Source organism: Astatotilapia calliptera, chromosome 7 (assembly GCF_900246225.1).
Source record: "Astatotilapia calliptera chromosome 7, fAstCal1.2, whole genome shotgun sequence".
Taxonomy (NCBI): Eukaryota; Metazoa; Chordata; class Actinopteri; order Cichliformes; family Cichlidae; genus Astatotilapia; species Astatotilapia calliptera.
The window spans coordinates 9616655-9634331 of NC_039308.1; the positions used below are offsets into that span (position 1 = coordinate 9616655).

General features: G+C 40.7%; 1 protein-coding gene across 1 annotated transcript; it reads right to left on the minus strand.

Annotated features, from left to right (window-relative positions):
• Positions 1-908: 908 nt before the first annotated feature.
• Positions 909-15511, minus strand: det1 (DET1 partner of COP1 E3 ubiquitin ligase). Its single transcript, XM_026172953.1, has 9 exons — positions 15317-15511; positions 14376-14698; positions 13957-14223; positions 13653-13865; positions 13347-13570; positions 9375-9504; positions 5685-5875; positions 3687-3878; positions 909-1747 (listed from the first exon to the last, which is right to left on the minus strand). Exons 2-9 carry the CDS (start codon positions 14622-14624, stop codon positions 1558-1560), a joined length of 1656 nt encoding a protein of 551 aa, XP_026028738.1. The 5' UTR covers positions 14625-14698; positions 15317-15511; the 3' UTR covers positions 909-1557.
• Between the last annotated feature and the right edge of the window lie 2166 nt (positions 15512-17677).

A 17677-nucleotide genomic window follows, 5' to 3' on the forward strand; every position in this document is an offset into this window, starting at 1 on the left:
AAGCTTACACAAACACGCTATAATGACAATGACATAACACAGCCTCCTTAAGTATCAGTCTACCGTTTTGTCACTCCTCTGCTCACTGCTTCTATCATCCATCTTCCCTTTCCCTCGAAGCCCTTTTAGTCCGTCTGTCAGACAAAGACACACACACACAAGCTTCCCATGTCCACGTGTAACCAGAGGCTATGAGAACACTTAATCCCTCAGCACCTGCTTTCCATACTACTGTGACCTCTCCGCAGCTGGCTCGGTGTGTGCCTTGTTGCCTTTACATGTTCGTATCAGTGCCAGGAAGGAGGAGAGAGGTGTTAATTAATTTGCATATTTGTAGATTTGTTTGTATCCGTGCATTTTAGTGACACGTTTAAGCTTAAAAACATGGCCAGCGCTGTAGTGCGGAGAACAGATGGAGTGGGTATAACATGGCATCGTTATGATCCCATACAGTGCAGCAGAACAGACTGCAGGGATCAGCTTTTCAAATTAAATATGATGACACTTACACTGTGTCCTGTCTGCTCTCTGTACGCAGGTCCAACGAGTGCCAGCATCGCTTCTGGTGCTTTATAAAGCCTCTAAAGGCACAGCTAGTTAAAAAAAAAAAAAAATTGTTCAGGTTTAGAGATGAAAAAGGAAAAAATATAGAAAATTTCATTTGGAGAAACGATGCAGATTACTTGTTTCTGCACTCTAAAGTGTGTGAATAAATGAATTCATATAGAAGAATCTGAAGCAAAGAATAAACAGGGCAATTATTTATAGGGGACAATAACGCTGCTTAAATCCACACACACACACACACACACACACACACACACACACACACACACACACACACACACACACACACACACACACACACACACACACACACACACACACACACACACACACACACAACGCAAAATGTAGATCATTTTATTGCCATAAAATATATACAAACAGTAGCATGTAAATTAAAAAACAAACTGTAAAACTAATCTAAAATAACATGACCTCTTTCCACATCCATGTGAGGGAAAAAAAAAAAAGTTTTCTTGACTGCTGCTCACCGACTGGATAAGAAATTCAGACCTGAATGTGCACAGCAGGAAAAAGAAAACACCTTTGGTTCCTTCTAAGAGGTCCGGCTACCTACAGCTCCCACCTCAGCTGCACATCAATCACTCTCTACACATCTCCATTTACACTTATTCCACCCTCTCCTCCCTACAGGTCGCTCTTTGTTTGGTGGAGGAAGGGGCAAAGAGAAGGCAAAAGGGAAATGGCAGAATTGCAGCCTTCTCACCGAGAGAGAAGAGGGGCTGAGGTGCAGTGAGTGCTGCGTGATGGCAGGGGAAAGAGGAGAGGAACAGTGGTTTCCATCAGGAGAAGAATGCAGAGAGAAGGCTGCTGATTTCTCTGGAGGAGGAGACGGCGACTAAGAGAACAAAGTGTTTTGTGCCTCCCGATGGAGGACATGTTTGTTGTATTGTCACCAGTAGCTGCTAACAGAAGCCCAACAGGCCCGCAGTTTATCTCCAAGTGTGAGTCCATTTTTACGCCAGCTCCTCACGCACACACGTGTCTCATGTGGAAGTTGACCACGTACTCTGCGTTGGTGCGCTGGACAGAAATGGCAAAGGGTTCAAAAGGGTGGAAGGTGAAAGCGACCAGGCGACGCACAGCGTGATTAACCGGCCGTCCCAGCAGGCCCGCCTGGATCTTAAACTTCAGCAGGCCGGAGTCACGTGCATAAAATCTGGTGGGTCAGAGATGAGAGACACAGAAGCTGCGTTAAACTCATTTAGTCCAGTCTCTTCTTTTCTAGAACGCTCTATGATGAAAATCCAAAGTATTGTTCTTTCATCTTTTTTGGGGAGCAAGCGGCTAAGACTATGACTGATTAACCTGTCAATAATTTTGCTAATCAGTTGATAAGCTTAAAAAAAAAAAAAAAAAAAAAAAGTGACAAATGGCCCTAATAATGGGTCAGGCAATCATAGCCTAGCTGTGAAAACAACAGTGTCCATTGCTTATTTCAAATGACTTTAAATTTCAGTGAATGTTTCTTCTGCACTTGGCTCCAGTCTTACTAAGAATTGACTGGTGTGACAGCATATCACAGCTCAACATTAAAGAATTTAAAATTTGCTAATTCTCATATTTTTTGAATCAAAGTGTCTGATCTAACAGCGGTTTTTATAACGGCACGCACATCACCGCATCCAGCGCCTCTAAGACAGAAGCTACAACTGAACGAAGCTGTTTATGAAGGCACCTCTACAACTCTTATAATTATTGGCCAGAGCGTGCCAGTCAGCTGTTTTTAATGATTTCAGTATAGAGTGCATAACTGAAAATGATTTCATACGCTGTAACTAATAACAGTCTGTTACATTTTGCTGATAGGTCAGTGAATGGTAAATCTAGAGAAATGATGCGGATGTGATTTTAGCTCTAAGTTCTCCACAACAGACATTTTGATGTGTAATGACAGGAAAAGCACAGGTGTAAGTTTGCTACTGCTGCCAGCTCTGGTGCTCTCTAACGAATGCCAGGTGAGCTGAACGGTGCTGGTCTGTTAGCACAGGTCCCACTGAAGGACACCAGGCTCTCACTGTGGCCTCATGGAGTTTGTTTCTGACAGTTTGGTCAGACACATGGCACGTGAGCCGTCCGTTTTAGGTTATTATGTAGGGGTCTGGTAGTGCTGCTCCTCGCAGAAAAGAGCAAATACTGGTTTCTGCTGCTGTGTTGATGGCCTTCTATAGCCCCAACAGCTCCCTCTTGTCTCTGTATCCTTGCATTTCTTCCACACTGTTGAGACTATGATAGGAAACAGAGCAAACCACGCCATGCTGGAGGATCTGAACTACCTGTGCAACCTGCGAACCAGCGAAAAGCAGAACTGGAGAAAAATCAGTCAGGACATATAAGGACACCGCAGTAGTCTATGGCCAGCACCTGCAAAGCCATTGCCTTTTTGTGCGTTGCCTGTTGCACATTCTGCAGTGCACCTGTTGTCACTTCATTTACTCACACAGGTGAAATGGGCTGACAATGGTTTATGGTTTCTAACCAGACAGATTGAGATCCCTGAGCCATTCCCTTTTTATCTTGAGTAATGTTTTATTTTCACGCCTATGTTTTCATTTTATTACTGGGATATATAAAGATAATGCCAGTGGGAACAACAAAAATGGCCTCAAATGATTATTTTTTTCTAAACTTACAAAAAAAGAAAGTTACCATGTGAGAAGTTTTGTTAAATTTTCTTTCATATTTTGGTTGTTTTGCATTTTTCCAGAACATTTTATCGAAATCGTTGATGTTTAATTTACAGCTGATTAACCATTTAGTTAAGCGACAGTGTGTCCTCCACATCACTACCCAAGTTTCATAGTCAGTAAGGCTGCTGGATTACGGCACAAAAACCACCATCACAATTATTTGGTCAAAAAAATGTTAATCTCAATTGTTTATCACAATTATTTATTACGTTTATAAACACAAAAATGTCCTTTGGCACTGGATTTCTTTAAATATGTAAATGAAAAACAATCAGGATAAATTAAAACAAGATAGTAGTGGAAATCGCAGTCAAGAAGGAGAAAGCCTAATTTCTGGACATTAATTAGCATGAATCGCGTCACGCATTAAGATTACAAGAGGACTGGTCATCCTGATGAAGTCCATACCTGATGGGGTGGTCTCCGCAGGTCTTAGGCCTCTCCATAACTGACACCCACTTGTCATCATAGCTGAAGAGGGAGAGGTCGAGGTAAGGGCTGCTGCTGTAGGACTGTGCGCTGATGGGCAGCTGACCCAGCAGCCGACGCACCGCTTCGGTATGGCCGCCATATTTGGCATTCACAATAGTGTCCTTAAATCTGAAGCGGCAGACAGACAGCTCAACATTAGCTGATCCTGAATTGTCTCGTTTCCACTGCAGCTGGGTTTATGTGCAAATTCCCCATTTATTGAATAGATTTCCATAAATGGCATTTAAAATAAAAAACACTTTTCTGAGAACTTCTTATAAATTGTAGTCTCCAAACTCTCACTATATATTTCCAGCACTCAGCAGTGACTCAGTGGTCTCACTCCTCCTCTCTCCCTTCACTCTTCTAAGCTCGGGATCCATATTTTTCAGACGTGCTCTCACTTTGTTTCATACTACATTATCTCCAGTCTTACCGGCCTGTCTGTTTCACTCTACCTGGCTTGTGCTAGACTGAAGCCCTCTGAACTGGGCTTCACTGCCAGCTAGTTGTAAGTGGTACAAATCGGGTTTGCGGAATGTGCTCACCAGCTTTCAATTTCTCCCCTCCTCCTGTCTGACATCAATTTTCACCACTCTAAAATCCAATTCTGAGCTCTTTTCCTCACTCAAACTATCCTTTATCGTCTCCTCCTTCTCCAGCGCCCTTCCTTGCCACCCCATTCTGCTTTACCCTCCACAGGAGGATTTTGTCACCTATGCTGGCCAGTCAAACCACCAAATTCAATCACAGTTCCTCCAGCCACACTAACCGTCTTAATGTCTTTCTTCTATATCCAGATTAAGTCCTAAAACTCCTTTCCTCCCTCCTTTAGGCGATCGTTGCTGATCTGCTTCACTTCCTGACCACTGTCTTAAAATCCTCCCTGACATTTGATGCTGTGTGGCATTAGGAACATCTGTTTATAGCTTGGGTTTTGAAGACAAACATGAATATATTTGGACTAGTTGTCAGCTAATGCTAGTAAGCTTGGTTAGCAGCAGTGTCCACAGATAGCATTATGGGTACATAACACAGATAGTGGCTAATTAAATAAAAATACAAATAAAAATGTCATGACACGTCCAGAGACCTGATTCACAGCTTTTTAATGCCAACATTACAGCCTGGAACAAAAAGTGGTTTTGGCCTGTATGAACAGTTTCTTCCTTCATAACAACTGTATGGTGGGTAAATGTCTTATACACTGACAGAGAGCTGTAGCTAATAGCTCGTAGCTTGGCCTCATCTTCATTAACGTGAGTCACTGAACTGGTTGTATTTGTACTGTTGGTGCTTTCTGGTATCTTTCTTCTCTTCTTTGATCCCTTGCTGGCATTAGGTCTGGATCGACTCATGCGCTGCTGTGGGTGCCAATGGTTGTCGAATTTCCTTCACAACCCGTTTCCATGCATTGCGATCATTGGCCTGGCCTCGTCGAGATTTATTCTGCAATCTCCGATGTCATCCTCTGGTATATTATCCACCAAATAATACAGCTTACTGTGTGGTGCAGTTGTTACTGTTGTCTGTTACTGTGTCTCTCTGTTAGACCAATACAATCTGTATTCGCTAACCAGGCACGTTAGAAATAGATGGCAACTTAGCTATCTAATGCTAGATGATCTATCATCATCTTGTCCAAAATATGGTTACTTCTGGTTATAGAAGAAACCAATATGGCAGTGATCAAAATGCTAAAAAACAGCTCCAAGAGTCCAAAACTAGATTGTGATGGTATGGTGGCTTATGCCGTTTTATATATACAGTCTATGGTAAGAATCTTAATCTTAACTGAAGCCTAATCTGCAAGACTCACTTTGGCAGAAATCTTCAAATGAGATAAAATGTAGTTTTTGGCATTATGCACCGACTTTGTTAATCATCACCATGTGGCTACTTTTTCATCATTTCACTTTATTTTTTAGTCGGTACCTTCTCTGGACCTGCCGTGCGTAGTTATTTGATGAAGCAGAGCAGGGGAACTGGACAGCTTGGCTGTGCAGGGTAGCATTTCTGAACAGGTCGCAGAAATTCTCAAACAGCTCCAGCAGCTGGTCGGAGGTGTTCTCGAAGACAGCCAGCACCTCCGTGGACACCATGTTGTACACAACAAAGAAGGATGGCTGTGAGAGATCCAAACAGGGGAGTGGAAATTTAGAGAAACACAACAAATCATTCTGTAATTATTTACTTTAATTAATTTAATCGGTAATTAATACTTTGATGTAGCTATGTTTTTCAAAACCATGATCAAGGCCTTTAATGGAGAGAACAAAAAAAAAAAAAACATAGTCAGACACGAGACATTCATTCTAGCATCATTAAAGCTTTGAAGGCTTCAGCATGTTTACATTACAGGGTCACTGCAAGTTGAATATGGCAATGTTTATAAAGTCTTCAAGGTAGGGCTGCTCGATTATGGCAAAAATGATAATCACGATTATTTTCACTGAAATTGAGATCACGATTATTTGACGATATTTATTTAACCCTTTAAGACCTACTATGGAACCAAGTCCACCAGAGCTTATATTATTTTTTTTTTTTTTTACATGCTGTAGTGCCATTTGTGGGAGCATTTCAAGTTGCTATACATCAATACAACTGTTATAGCCCATATTTTAATAATATGTATGCATTAAGTCCATAGTAATTACATAAATTGCAAAAAAGTGCAATATACTACAAAAAAAAATTGAAAATCGCTTTTGTTTTGTTTACATATATTTCTACTTGGAGAAATTTAAGAGGTTTATCCCTCAAAACTTTAAATACAATAAAGTTGCAAAAAATAGTTTCCCACCACAGGAAATTTATTTTGTACGGAGCCCCCCAGGGGACATGGGAGAAAAAAAAAAATTAGGGAGGAAAAAAATAATAATTAGGGAGGAAAAAAAAAAAATTAGGGAGGAAAAAAAAAATTAAGACGGACTTTTGCGAGCGCTCGCAAAAGTATTGCGAGATCTCGCAATAAGTATTGCGAGATCTCGCAAAAGTTTTAGCCGCATTCTTCGGAGGCCGCCAGCTCGAAGCCGACCGGGAGGTCGAGGCACGATGTGCCGGGAAAGCGGTGTTCCTCCCGGCTGTAGTAGGTCTCGACCTCCCGTTAGCTTCGAGCTAGTGGGTGTCAGATCTCCAAAAACGTCGGAGCTCTTTTGCAAATATGTGATGTCTTGTAAACCGAGCAGGTATCTGACGTTTACACAACTGCATTCACGCCTCAAAATATCTTAAAAGTGTATTTTGTGACCCAGAAAGAGTAATATTACAACTAAGTAGCTGCCGCCATTGTTGGAGTTTTGCGAGATCTCGCAATACTTTTGCGAGCGCTCGCAATACTTATTGCGAGATCTCGCAATACTATTGCGAGATCTCGCAATACTATTGCGAGATCTCGCAATACTTTTGCGAGATCTCGCAATACTTTTGCGAGATCTCGCAATACTATTGCGAGATCTCGCAATACTTTTGCGAGATCTCGCAATACTTTTGCGAGATCTCGCAATACTTTTGCGAGATCTCGCAATACTTTTGCGAGCGCTCGCAATACTTTTGCGAGATCTCGCAATACTTTTGCGAGCGCTCGCAATACTTTTGCGAGCGCTCGCAATACTTTTGCGAGCGCTCGCAATACTTTTGCGAGATCTCGCAATACTTTTGCGAGATCTCGCAAAAGTCCGTCTTAATTTTTTTTTTCTCCCTAATTTTTTTTTTTCCCTCCCTAATTTTTTTTTTCCTCCCTAATTTTTTTTTCTCCCATGTCCCCTGGGGGGCTCCGTAATTTTGAGTGTCTTCATAGTTTTATTTTGGAGATACACCAATTTTTATATACTGCAGGAAAAACAAAAAACAATCCTATGATGCAAATTTGCAAAGAAAACAGCATGTGCCTCATTTCACTGTGGGAAGTGTTACGAACAGCTGATCGGATCGGCAAAGCGTGTTTCTGGAATATTATGTTTTTGTTCCTGCAAGCGCTTTTTATGCAATTTTTGCAAAGCTATATGTGGAAGGAAACCGTGACCGAGGACAAGCTGATGGCATAAGATGTAAGTACAACTCCTCCGGTTTCATATGCAAAACAAATTATTGCGCTAGCTTACACGGTTCAGGTTCTACAGGGATTTAAAAATAGTTACGCAAAACGGAGCGTGCTGCTCTGACCGGCTTTAAAGGGTTAACAATGACTTTAAAAAAATAATATAAAATAGTGTGCAACACCACTGAAGTTTTTTTTTTTTTTTAAACTCTCTTTTCAACCAACGGCAGTCACTCTCCAAATAACTTCTGCTTACCTTTCCGAGCTTCCCTCGGGTCCTCTTAATCAGCGGTCTCCAACCTTTTTTGCGCCACGGACCGGTTTATGCCCGACAATCCGGTTGTTCAGTCTGACGTCACTAACTCCGCTGCAGGTCCATATATCAAACGATCACTATGGCATTACTGAGAGTTGAAAAACTGTCTAAAGTATTTCATCTTTAATAAAATGATCAGCCTTCTCCTCTACCAGGTGTAACAATTGAGTTTAACATCCAGGCATCCATGAAAACGGAATTTATGACATTTAACGGAGTTAGAAGTTAGCAGGGAGTTAGCTCGCTAGCTTCTATCTAAATACAATATAGCATGTCCTGACTGCGGGGTTTTGGAAACAAATTAAAACGTACAGCTCTGCTATCACTTCCAGCATAAATGAAGACAGAAAACTAAACAGCAGTGACGTTTGTAGGGTTACTGAAGTTGGGCTAGCTGGTATATAATGATGTGCTACGTGACCGCTAGCGACACAGCTATGTTAGCATAATATAAACAAGCTAACTTTTTTTCCACTCGATAAAAGTTAATGTGAGTGTTCTCGGTGGTCAGGAACAAATGTAATCGCATGGCAGGATGCTGTAAAAGGACCAAACTTCAGCCAGGAGAACAACTGAGATAATCCATCCACAATACGAGGTTAGTCATTCATATACTGCTGCATGGGCTGGGCTGTAGTTACATCGTAAGGTTTTAAAAACTGAGCTTAAATAAATGATTAGCGGTAATAAAAGCCGAGGGAGGTCAACAGTGGTCGCTGACTGTTTTAGGAGCTTTTTGAGATCAAATAGAAGAAAATACATAACATTAAACATGTTAACAACACAAAAGCCATATTAAACGCAGACTACTTTAGACCCGGAAGTAGGATTCGTCGCGTCATCACTGAACAACCGGATATTTTCACGGACCGGCCTTTAAGGTGTCGCGGATAAATGAGGGAGGGGCTAATAATCGGCTCAGTCATTTTTAATGATCGTTGAAAGCCCAGATCGTAATCGTGATTAAAATTCGATTAATTGAGCAGCCCTACTTCAAGGGTAAATTAAAAATGGCTGATTAGCTCAGAAGTCAAATGTGACATTTCTTGAAAATAAACTGAGCATTAATTAGGTCTATTTGTTGCCACAGTGAATTCAGAACTGAACAGAATCTGTAGGACAAGCGTATCCTTGGAGACCTGAAAGAGGAATTCCTGTTACACAGCACAAACAACAAAGGACAGAGAGAGAGAGGCTGGGGAAAGCAACAAAGAGAGGAGAGGGAGGAATTCAAACTCAGATCATATTTTCTGTGTGCTCTCTCTACCTGCGAGGGGTCGGTAACTCTGAGCGTGACCACGTCTTCGCTGGTGTATTTGATGAAGAGGTGATGCTCATCCAACAGCTGCATCTTCCACATCCTTAAACGTTTCAGCTGATCAAAAAACTGGAAAAACCTGCGAGAAAAACCCCAAAACAAACAAACAAGGAAACTTACATGCTGGATGGCCTTTAATTAATCATAGATGCACAGTGGACAAAATCATGAAGAGTTTCAGTGCTTCAGCAGTTAATTTACTCACACAGCATTACACAGAAAATAAGATAACACTAAATAAGCTGAGCTGAAAAACCTTGCCAATTACACAAGTCAGAATTTTGCCAAGCAAATTTAATTTAACTTTTAAATATGAATATTTGTCTGCTCTTTCTTTCTTTTTTTTAAATTTAACACAGTCACCATCTTACACTTTATTAGACAGTAAATGTGAAGAGCCAGAGAGGAAATTTTGGGTAGAAAAAGAAGTGGACTGGCATGCAGTAAAGGTCACACGAATACGAATTAAACAGATATATGGCATGTGTGCCATGTATGTATAAGGCCGCCCCTACTTCTTTTTAAATCTGTCTGGCAATCAGAAAAACATGCATGAATTCAGTGATAGCCTGATTCTGTCTGAGTGTTTTTCCTGTTAAAAGGGAGTTCTTCCTTCACACTGTCCCCAAGTGCCTGTTCAAAAGACAAATGTCTGATTGTTGAGGTTTTCTCTCTGATATTGTAAGATCTTTGCTATACAATATAAAGCGCCTTGATGTGACTCATTGTGAAGAGGGATATAAACAAATCACAGGAGCAATGAGGGAGGTGTTCTGGTAGAGCAGGGCGATATGACCAAAAAATATTTATCGTGATATACATTTGAAAATTTGCGATAACGATAGAACTGACGACATAATTGTCACTGGACAAAATATTTTACAACTCCACAACTTTATTTAAACAAGCAGCTGTTTTTTGTGCATTAAAGTAATATAAAAATTTAACAGTGCAAACGCAAATTCCTTGCTGACAGTTTAACCAAAAGGCATTTCCAGTGGAAACTGGCCGACATATCCTCAGCATAACCATGTATAATATCCACTGAGGTTAAAAAGAAGTTATACACACACAATACGGTAATATTATGTTGAAGCACAGCACATATCACTCCGCGAGGCTCCTGCCTATGATAGCCGTAATGCTCCGACAATCCATCAAGTGGTGCGGGTTCGTAGCTCAGCAAAGTCGTACTAAAACATTTGACAGATTTTCGAGCGCCGTGTACCACATAAAATCGTTTCCAGGTCAGTAAACACAACCAGAATTCATACATAAAGCACACGGGATTATAAGGGGCACTGTCGATTTTCAGAAAAATCAAAGGATTGATTTTAAGTGTGCCGTATTTTCCAAAAAACACGGTAATGACGACGGCCCGCTAGCATGCTCTACCAAAAATTGTGCTTTGTTGTGTATCTGACGGACGAAAGCTAAACCAGTTCCACACTGAAGTTGCAGCAATTTTACAAATCAATTCTGGTTCATCAGTTTCATTCAACGATCCGCTTTTGCCCTCCTCAATCTCCGTCGCCGCCATGCTTTTTCTGCCATGTGCATATGAAAACAAAGGCCCTGCGCGTTTGACCCATATTCTATCGCAATATTTCATTTTCTTATCGTTGCCCAACATTATACCGGTATAATATGGCCCAGCCCTAGTTTCTGGGAATTATAGTATACATCGAGTGTACAATGGCTTTACTTTTCAGATCAGAATCAACATCCATGACTTTGTATAAAATTCAAAATGGAATTGACAAACAGATGAAAATACATGCCAAGGAACTGGAGATAATTGTGTCACTCTGTGACAGCCAAGAGATAAGACGGTGCTGTTTCAGGCTTCAGATTTGAGCTACAGCTGATGATTAGTTTTTCAGTACTGATTACGACTCAAATCAACCACTTGATAGATAAAGTTTAAAAATGCGCATCACAATTCTCCAAAGCCATACATACCATTTGATTTTAACGTTGAACCAAAATTAAAATACCCCCAAAATCTTTACTCTAAGTTAATCTAAGATTAAAGAAATGTTCTCATTAGAGAGCCTGGAAACAATCATAAACATCTATCACAACCTATGATGACATTTAGTACAACTCCCTCTGCAGACAACAAAGGCTTTCTTATTCGTCCATACAGGCATAGAGATACAAAATATGGCAACCAATAATCAAGAAAATTGAATTATTTTTCTGATAATGGAATTTGAGTTGATAATTACATCCAATAATGTGGAGCCTCCTCAACATCCGGCTGAGCATCTGATTTTTTTGCCTCTCTCTCCTCTGCCATCTTTTGCTGCCCATTTATAGAAGGGCGGAGTGCCTCGCATGCATTGAGGACATAAGTGAGTGAAGAATGGCTGGAGTGAATGACAATCGGGCTCTTTCTCCATATTCAGCAAAATCCAACACTGAGAGATGGCACAAACAATTTATCGTTTGAAGAAGAAGAACATAAACACGGCGAGTCCTATACTCGCAGCTCCTTCTACATCCACCTTTGGTGTGCTTTCCCAGAAGTAGATGCAGAACCCATAAACAACATACAAGCAAACACACCCATCATGAAAAGTGCGTACATATGTCAGGATGTCAGTGGTGCAGTTTGAGCTTTTGTTGGCAGAGTTAGGACCAAATCTAAGGAGGCAGAGAAATAATTTCAGACAGCCAACTGTCCTGGAGCAGAATCTAGCTGTGTGTCTAAGGTAACATAGGATTATAACAGCGTTATTTTACCATTTCCATATCAATGTATATTCAGTGGCAGTCCGCATTGTGAGTTATAACTGCGCTTGTTGCCAAATGCAGTGGTCTGATTGGTTTATTCGCATATTGAAAGGATAAAAAAAAAAAAAAAAGCCACAAATTTGTTCTTTTAAATTATGCAGTTAGTGTGAACAGCTGCATTAGGAACAGGTGAGTCTGAAAGATCTTTGTGACACACAAAACATTTGCATGATTTTTTAGTGTCCGTGTTTAAAGGCCTCAAGGCTCTGTCAGCATATTCAATTCAATTTTATTTATACAGCGCCAAATCACAACAACAGTCACCTCAAGGCGTTTTATATTGTAAGGTAGACCCCACAATAACACATACAGAGAAAAACCATAAACCAAAAACAATCATATGACCCTATGAGCAAGCACTTTGGCAACAGTGGGAAGGAAACAGGAAGAAACCTCCAGCAGAACCAGGCTCAGGGAGGGGCGGCCATCTGCCGCAAATCCACGGCAGCATATCCACATAGATATACATTTTTCCCTGTCCACATTTGTATGCCATTATTCTCCACAACAAAGGTTATTTTTTATCAGATCTTAAATTATGGAGCGGTCCTTAATATTTGGCTGTTTGGATATAAATTAATTGGGTCTAAATATTGAAGTATATACAATATCAGATTGCCCTTGAACTTGAGCTTGACATCCCTTTCACTCAAAAGTGCCTAATCTTGCTCTCCTAGCAGTGCACAGCAGGATTTTCCCCACATACAAACTTAATAATAAATAAGCAAATAGCAAATTACACTTAGCGGAGATTCCACCTCTACTGTCTAGAAAAGCAGCTCACAGTTATTCACCCCCTCTCGACATCTGCTACAAGTTAGACAACCATTTTAACCACAACCAGGTGGAGATCTGATGCCACCACACTCAGCTTATCAAAACTGCAGAACAGGCAATAAAGTTTGAGTCTGTCAACAGTTTGACAACATATTGGAGAAGAAGATTATTATCTCTGCAGGAAATGCTGCACAGGAACAGGAAGCTCTCCACCCTAATGTTTTATGTGGCTGAGGATTTAGTTTTAAGTTATAAGTAAGTGAGTACTAGAGATAAATAACTGTAAAGGGCTTTCTGTCACTATATGCAGTTCATTCAAGTCGACTGATCCAACATGATCACTACCTCCTCTTGGCTGTGGCGCTGCCGTCCTGCTCTGCCCTCCTCCAGAGGTAGACCAACAGTCTGTGCTTGAGGGAGTTGATGGTTTTGTCGGTGTACAGACGGGCGAAGCCTGGCTGATTCTCAGCTTGAGTTTCCGTATAAACAGCTGAAAGAGTCAAGAGGTCGTCCTCATAACAGAACCGACCGATAGTCCTCACATCCAGAAAAGTTCCGTCTGGAGTCACCTGACACAGCCACAAAAGCAAATTATTAACGCTTTATATCACAGACTGTCCCATCACTGCAACATGCTATTTAAGCACTCACCTGGAAGACATGGATGGTCTGCTGCTGGACCGACAGCACAGCCAGGATGTTCCTGTAGAGGTAGAGGCCCTGGTTGTGTGACAGGATGATTTTGTCACACTTAAAGGACCTGGTGTCACATAGCCTACCAGTGTGGAGATCGATGATGTGGAGAGAGTAGTCTTCTAAAGGAGACCGGGGGTTGGGAGTCACGGATTCATTGTTGCGGTACACCTGGTGGGAGAAATGTAGATGAAAGGAGCAGCAGGAGAAAAATAAATCATTTCTGCATCTTCCTTTTTTAAATTTTTTACTAAGCTGATACCTCAAAGAAGAATGGGGGCGGCTCCTCGGGAACATAAACAGCCGATCCGACAATGACATAGCGGCAGTCGTCTGTGAAGAGGCTGCACTCCCGGTTCAGGTGCTCTCCATTCGAGGCCACATTTGTAACGTGGAGCAAAGAGAAAAAGCGCTCAAACAGGCGTCCTCGTATGTTGAGGGAGCGCTGATCGTTGGTGGTGAGAAGAGTCTCTCCTTCTTGGCCTCTAAGCAGATCCTGAGCTGCCTGGCAGCCTTGGTATTCGTATATCTGTATGATGAACAACAACAACAATATTTTCTGGTGAATTTCGTATTTCAACAGACTGTGTGAGTTACACTCTGGACCAGATGGAAGATAAGAATCACACAAGATATTTGGTTTAGGGAATGTGAAATAATAGAGGGTTTGTCTCCTCTTACCTCTAGGGAGGTTTGGTCAGAGGAGAAGGCGATAAAACAACGTCCATCTGGTGAAAATTTTCTGAGGAAGCAGGGTGGCTTCTCCACATTAACCACAGTGAAGTTGGGGAACAGGTTCTGGTGGAAACAGCGCACTCGGTACCAGTGAGCTCCAGGTCGACCGGAGCAGATCCTACGCTTCTCAAGACGATGGACCACATTCTGATTTTGGATGCGTCTTGGTTTCAAGGTTGGGAAGTCCTCATCCATAGTTGTCTGACTCTTAAACCCCCTCACAGTAGGTAGTTGGGTTGTTAGCAGTTACAGGTAAGCAGCTACATCACCTGTTACATGTGTGTTTTAAGGGAAAGTGAGAGATGAAAGTGTTAAATGGTTTTGATATCTGTCAAAGTGTCAAAGTTTTAGAGATGGCGAGTTTTACTTTTACATGTGCACCTGCTATTATGACAGAAAGATAGACTATAGCAAACTACGCAATCCAAGAACTTGTAAAACCTTTAAATTTTCTTCCTGTCTTCATGTTCAGGCCTGTGAAACAGACTGTGTGAGATTTTGGAGATATATGCCCAAACTAAAACAAGAGTGATTATTTCACTTTAACATCCACGTATGGCCCATACCATCAGTAGCTGTCACATTTAGGACAACACAGATGGTTAACAAAAAGCAAACTTAACAAATGGGTCCTAACATTTTAAGACAAACATACGACATATAAAGAATGGGCTAAGTTAAGTAAACCATCTGTAAGACATGGTTTCTTCTCTTTTTTGCGCCTTCTTTGAGCCTTTAACGTAAATTGCGTACCTGGACGTTTGATAAAATGATCAATAAAAATAAACTGTTGCATGTCTAAAAAGAAGCTTTCTGTCTTCTCCAAGTCCAGCAGCTTGTGTTAGCAACAGCGTTAAGTTTGGCTGACGAGATCGAGTTTAACTTACCTCCGAAGCGTTCACAACTAGCCACCAACGTGAGTCTCCTCTTATTCGCATACGCTAAAATAATTTCATTCAGCCCACTGAGTCATTGCAACCTGCCACGTTTCTCCAAATCCCAGAAAGCCCGAGGAGTCTCTGGATTCATGAGCCGCTGTGCTTGTTGTTAGACAGCTTATCAGGAAACGTAGAAGAAGACCGCAGACGCCAAAGGGCTGCCATTTAAAACAGCGCCCCCACGTCCTTCCAAGGTGAAGGAGGACATTGCAGTCTGTGACAACGAGGGACTACAAAGAGTATTGTGCAAAGCTAATCTTTGACATGGCTGTAGTGATACTTTTGTACAGTGTAGAAAACTTGCTCAGATCTTTGCCCTAATACAGATGTATTAGCATACATGAAAAGCTTGAAAATTATTTGGTTTTTAACAACTTTTTTGCAAGACTCTAGAAAAGAGAATGTCATAACCCTCTAATAAATGTAATGTAGTGTACACTCATTGACATTTATTAGGTACAAATCGCTAATACAGGGTTGGGCCCCCTCAGAACTGCCCTAATTCTTCATGACATTCTTCATGACACAGATTCAACATGGTGCTGGAAACACCTGAGAGATTTTGGACCATATTGACATGATAGCGTCACACAGTTGTAGCATTTTTATTGGTAGTACTAGCACATCAGTGATGCAAATTGTGTTCCACCACATGTCAAATGTGCTCTGTTGGACTGAGATCTGGTGACTGTGGAAGCCATTTGATTTGGCCAGACAACATTTTCCCCATCTTCTACTGACCAGTTTTGGTGACTCAGTGCAAACTGTATCCTCAGTTTTCTGTTCTTACCTGACAGGAGGGAAACCCAGCATGGTGTTCTGCTGATGTAGCCCATCTGATACAAGAAGGACCAAATCATTGTTTGTTCAGAGATGGTTTTCTGCAAGAGTTTATATCTGATTTACTGCTGTCTTCCTGTCAAATTATACTGGGGATACTGTCCATGATTTAATAAGCCAGTAATCACCATAAACAAAGCAGTACTTATGTTACTTATTTACTGCTTTGTAGCATTAAATAAGTAAAGTAACAACAAATGTAAAAAAAGAAAGTGACAGAGTACACAGTACTATATTTGTCATTGTAAGATTTTACTATACAGAATACCAATGCTACTTATTAAAACACAAAGTTCACTTTGATTTTTAAAAATTATTAAATGGCAGTAACAGACATACCTTTGTGAAATGAATAAATAAATAAATCGATTATTGTTATCAAATGACACGTTTGTGATTACACTATATAAGCTAAAGTGTAGCCAACTTAACTTAAATGTCTTTAATCAAATGACAGTTTATTTTTCCCCAAATTTTATTAACAATATAGAAAACATACAGGGGCCGATCAGCAGTCAAAAGCAACAAAAGGAGCAACAACACAAGCTGAAGTATAAAAATATTCCAATGCCAGCTAGATAAAAACAAAGGAAATGCAACAAAATAAAAAACGGTGCTGTTTATCTTACCATTACTGTATTTTAGAAGCAAATATAGTGCCTTGTACTCTATAACATTTCTTTTTGTATTTTACTCATTTTAAAGATTGACTGAAAGGCATTAAGTCATTTTTGCAATAATTCCAAATAGGCTTAGTTTACAAATACCTACATTTATCAATGAAAACTTTACTGAGAAAATTAAATTACTAATCAAAAAGTCCAACTTTCAGTCCTTAATACACATTTTTAAATTCACTTTCCTTTAATGTTAGTGGGGCCAGCACTCCAAAAAAACTCCACTGACAAAAAACAAATACACAATCCAAAAAACCAAAACCACAAACACCAAAACAAACCGGTGGTTGTATAAATCATGTTAAAAAAATTTAAATGTGACTTTATTTCAATAGCCTGTTGTTTCAGAAAACCTATTAGCATGATTTGGAACATACTCTCTCACTAACATTTCATATAGATTAAAAAAAAATCACTTTATCAGCTTTTTGATTTGCTTTCCCCCGCTGCCCGCTGCTTTCCTTCTGTGAGCATCTTCCTTTTCTTCGGCTTAGTTAGCTCCCGCCTGTCTGGTGCTCACTCTTTTGATAATTCTGCACGTGCTAATGCGGACATCAATCCTTAGCATCAGATAGCGAACTACGAGAGGAAGTCGGTATCGATATTTTTGTCCCACCATTACTACTTCATTTTTCTGAGCATCCCAGTGTATCCTTTCACTGAACTCATTTTTAAGTGGGTAATTGCAGTGGACTGCATTTCGATGAGAACCTTATAGTGGCCAAAAATGAGCCAAATGCACACCTGCTGATTTCACTGAAGTGCCAATTTGCTGATCGGTAGGTGGGTTTGC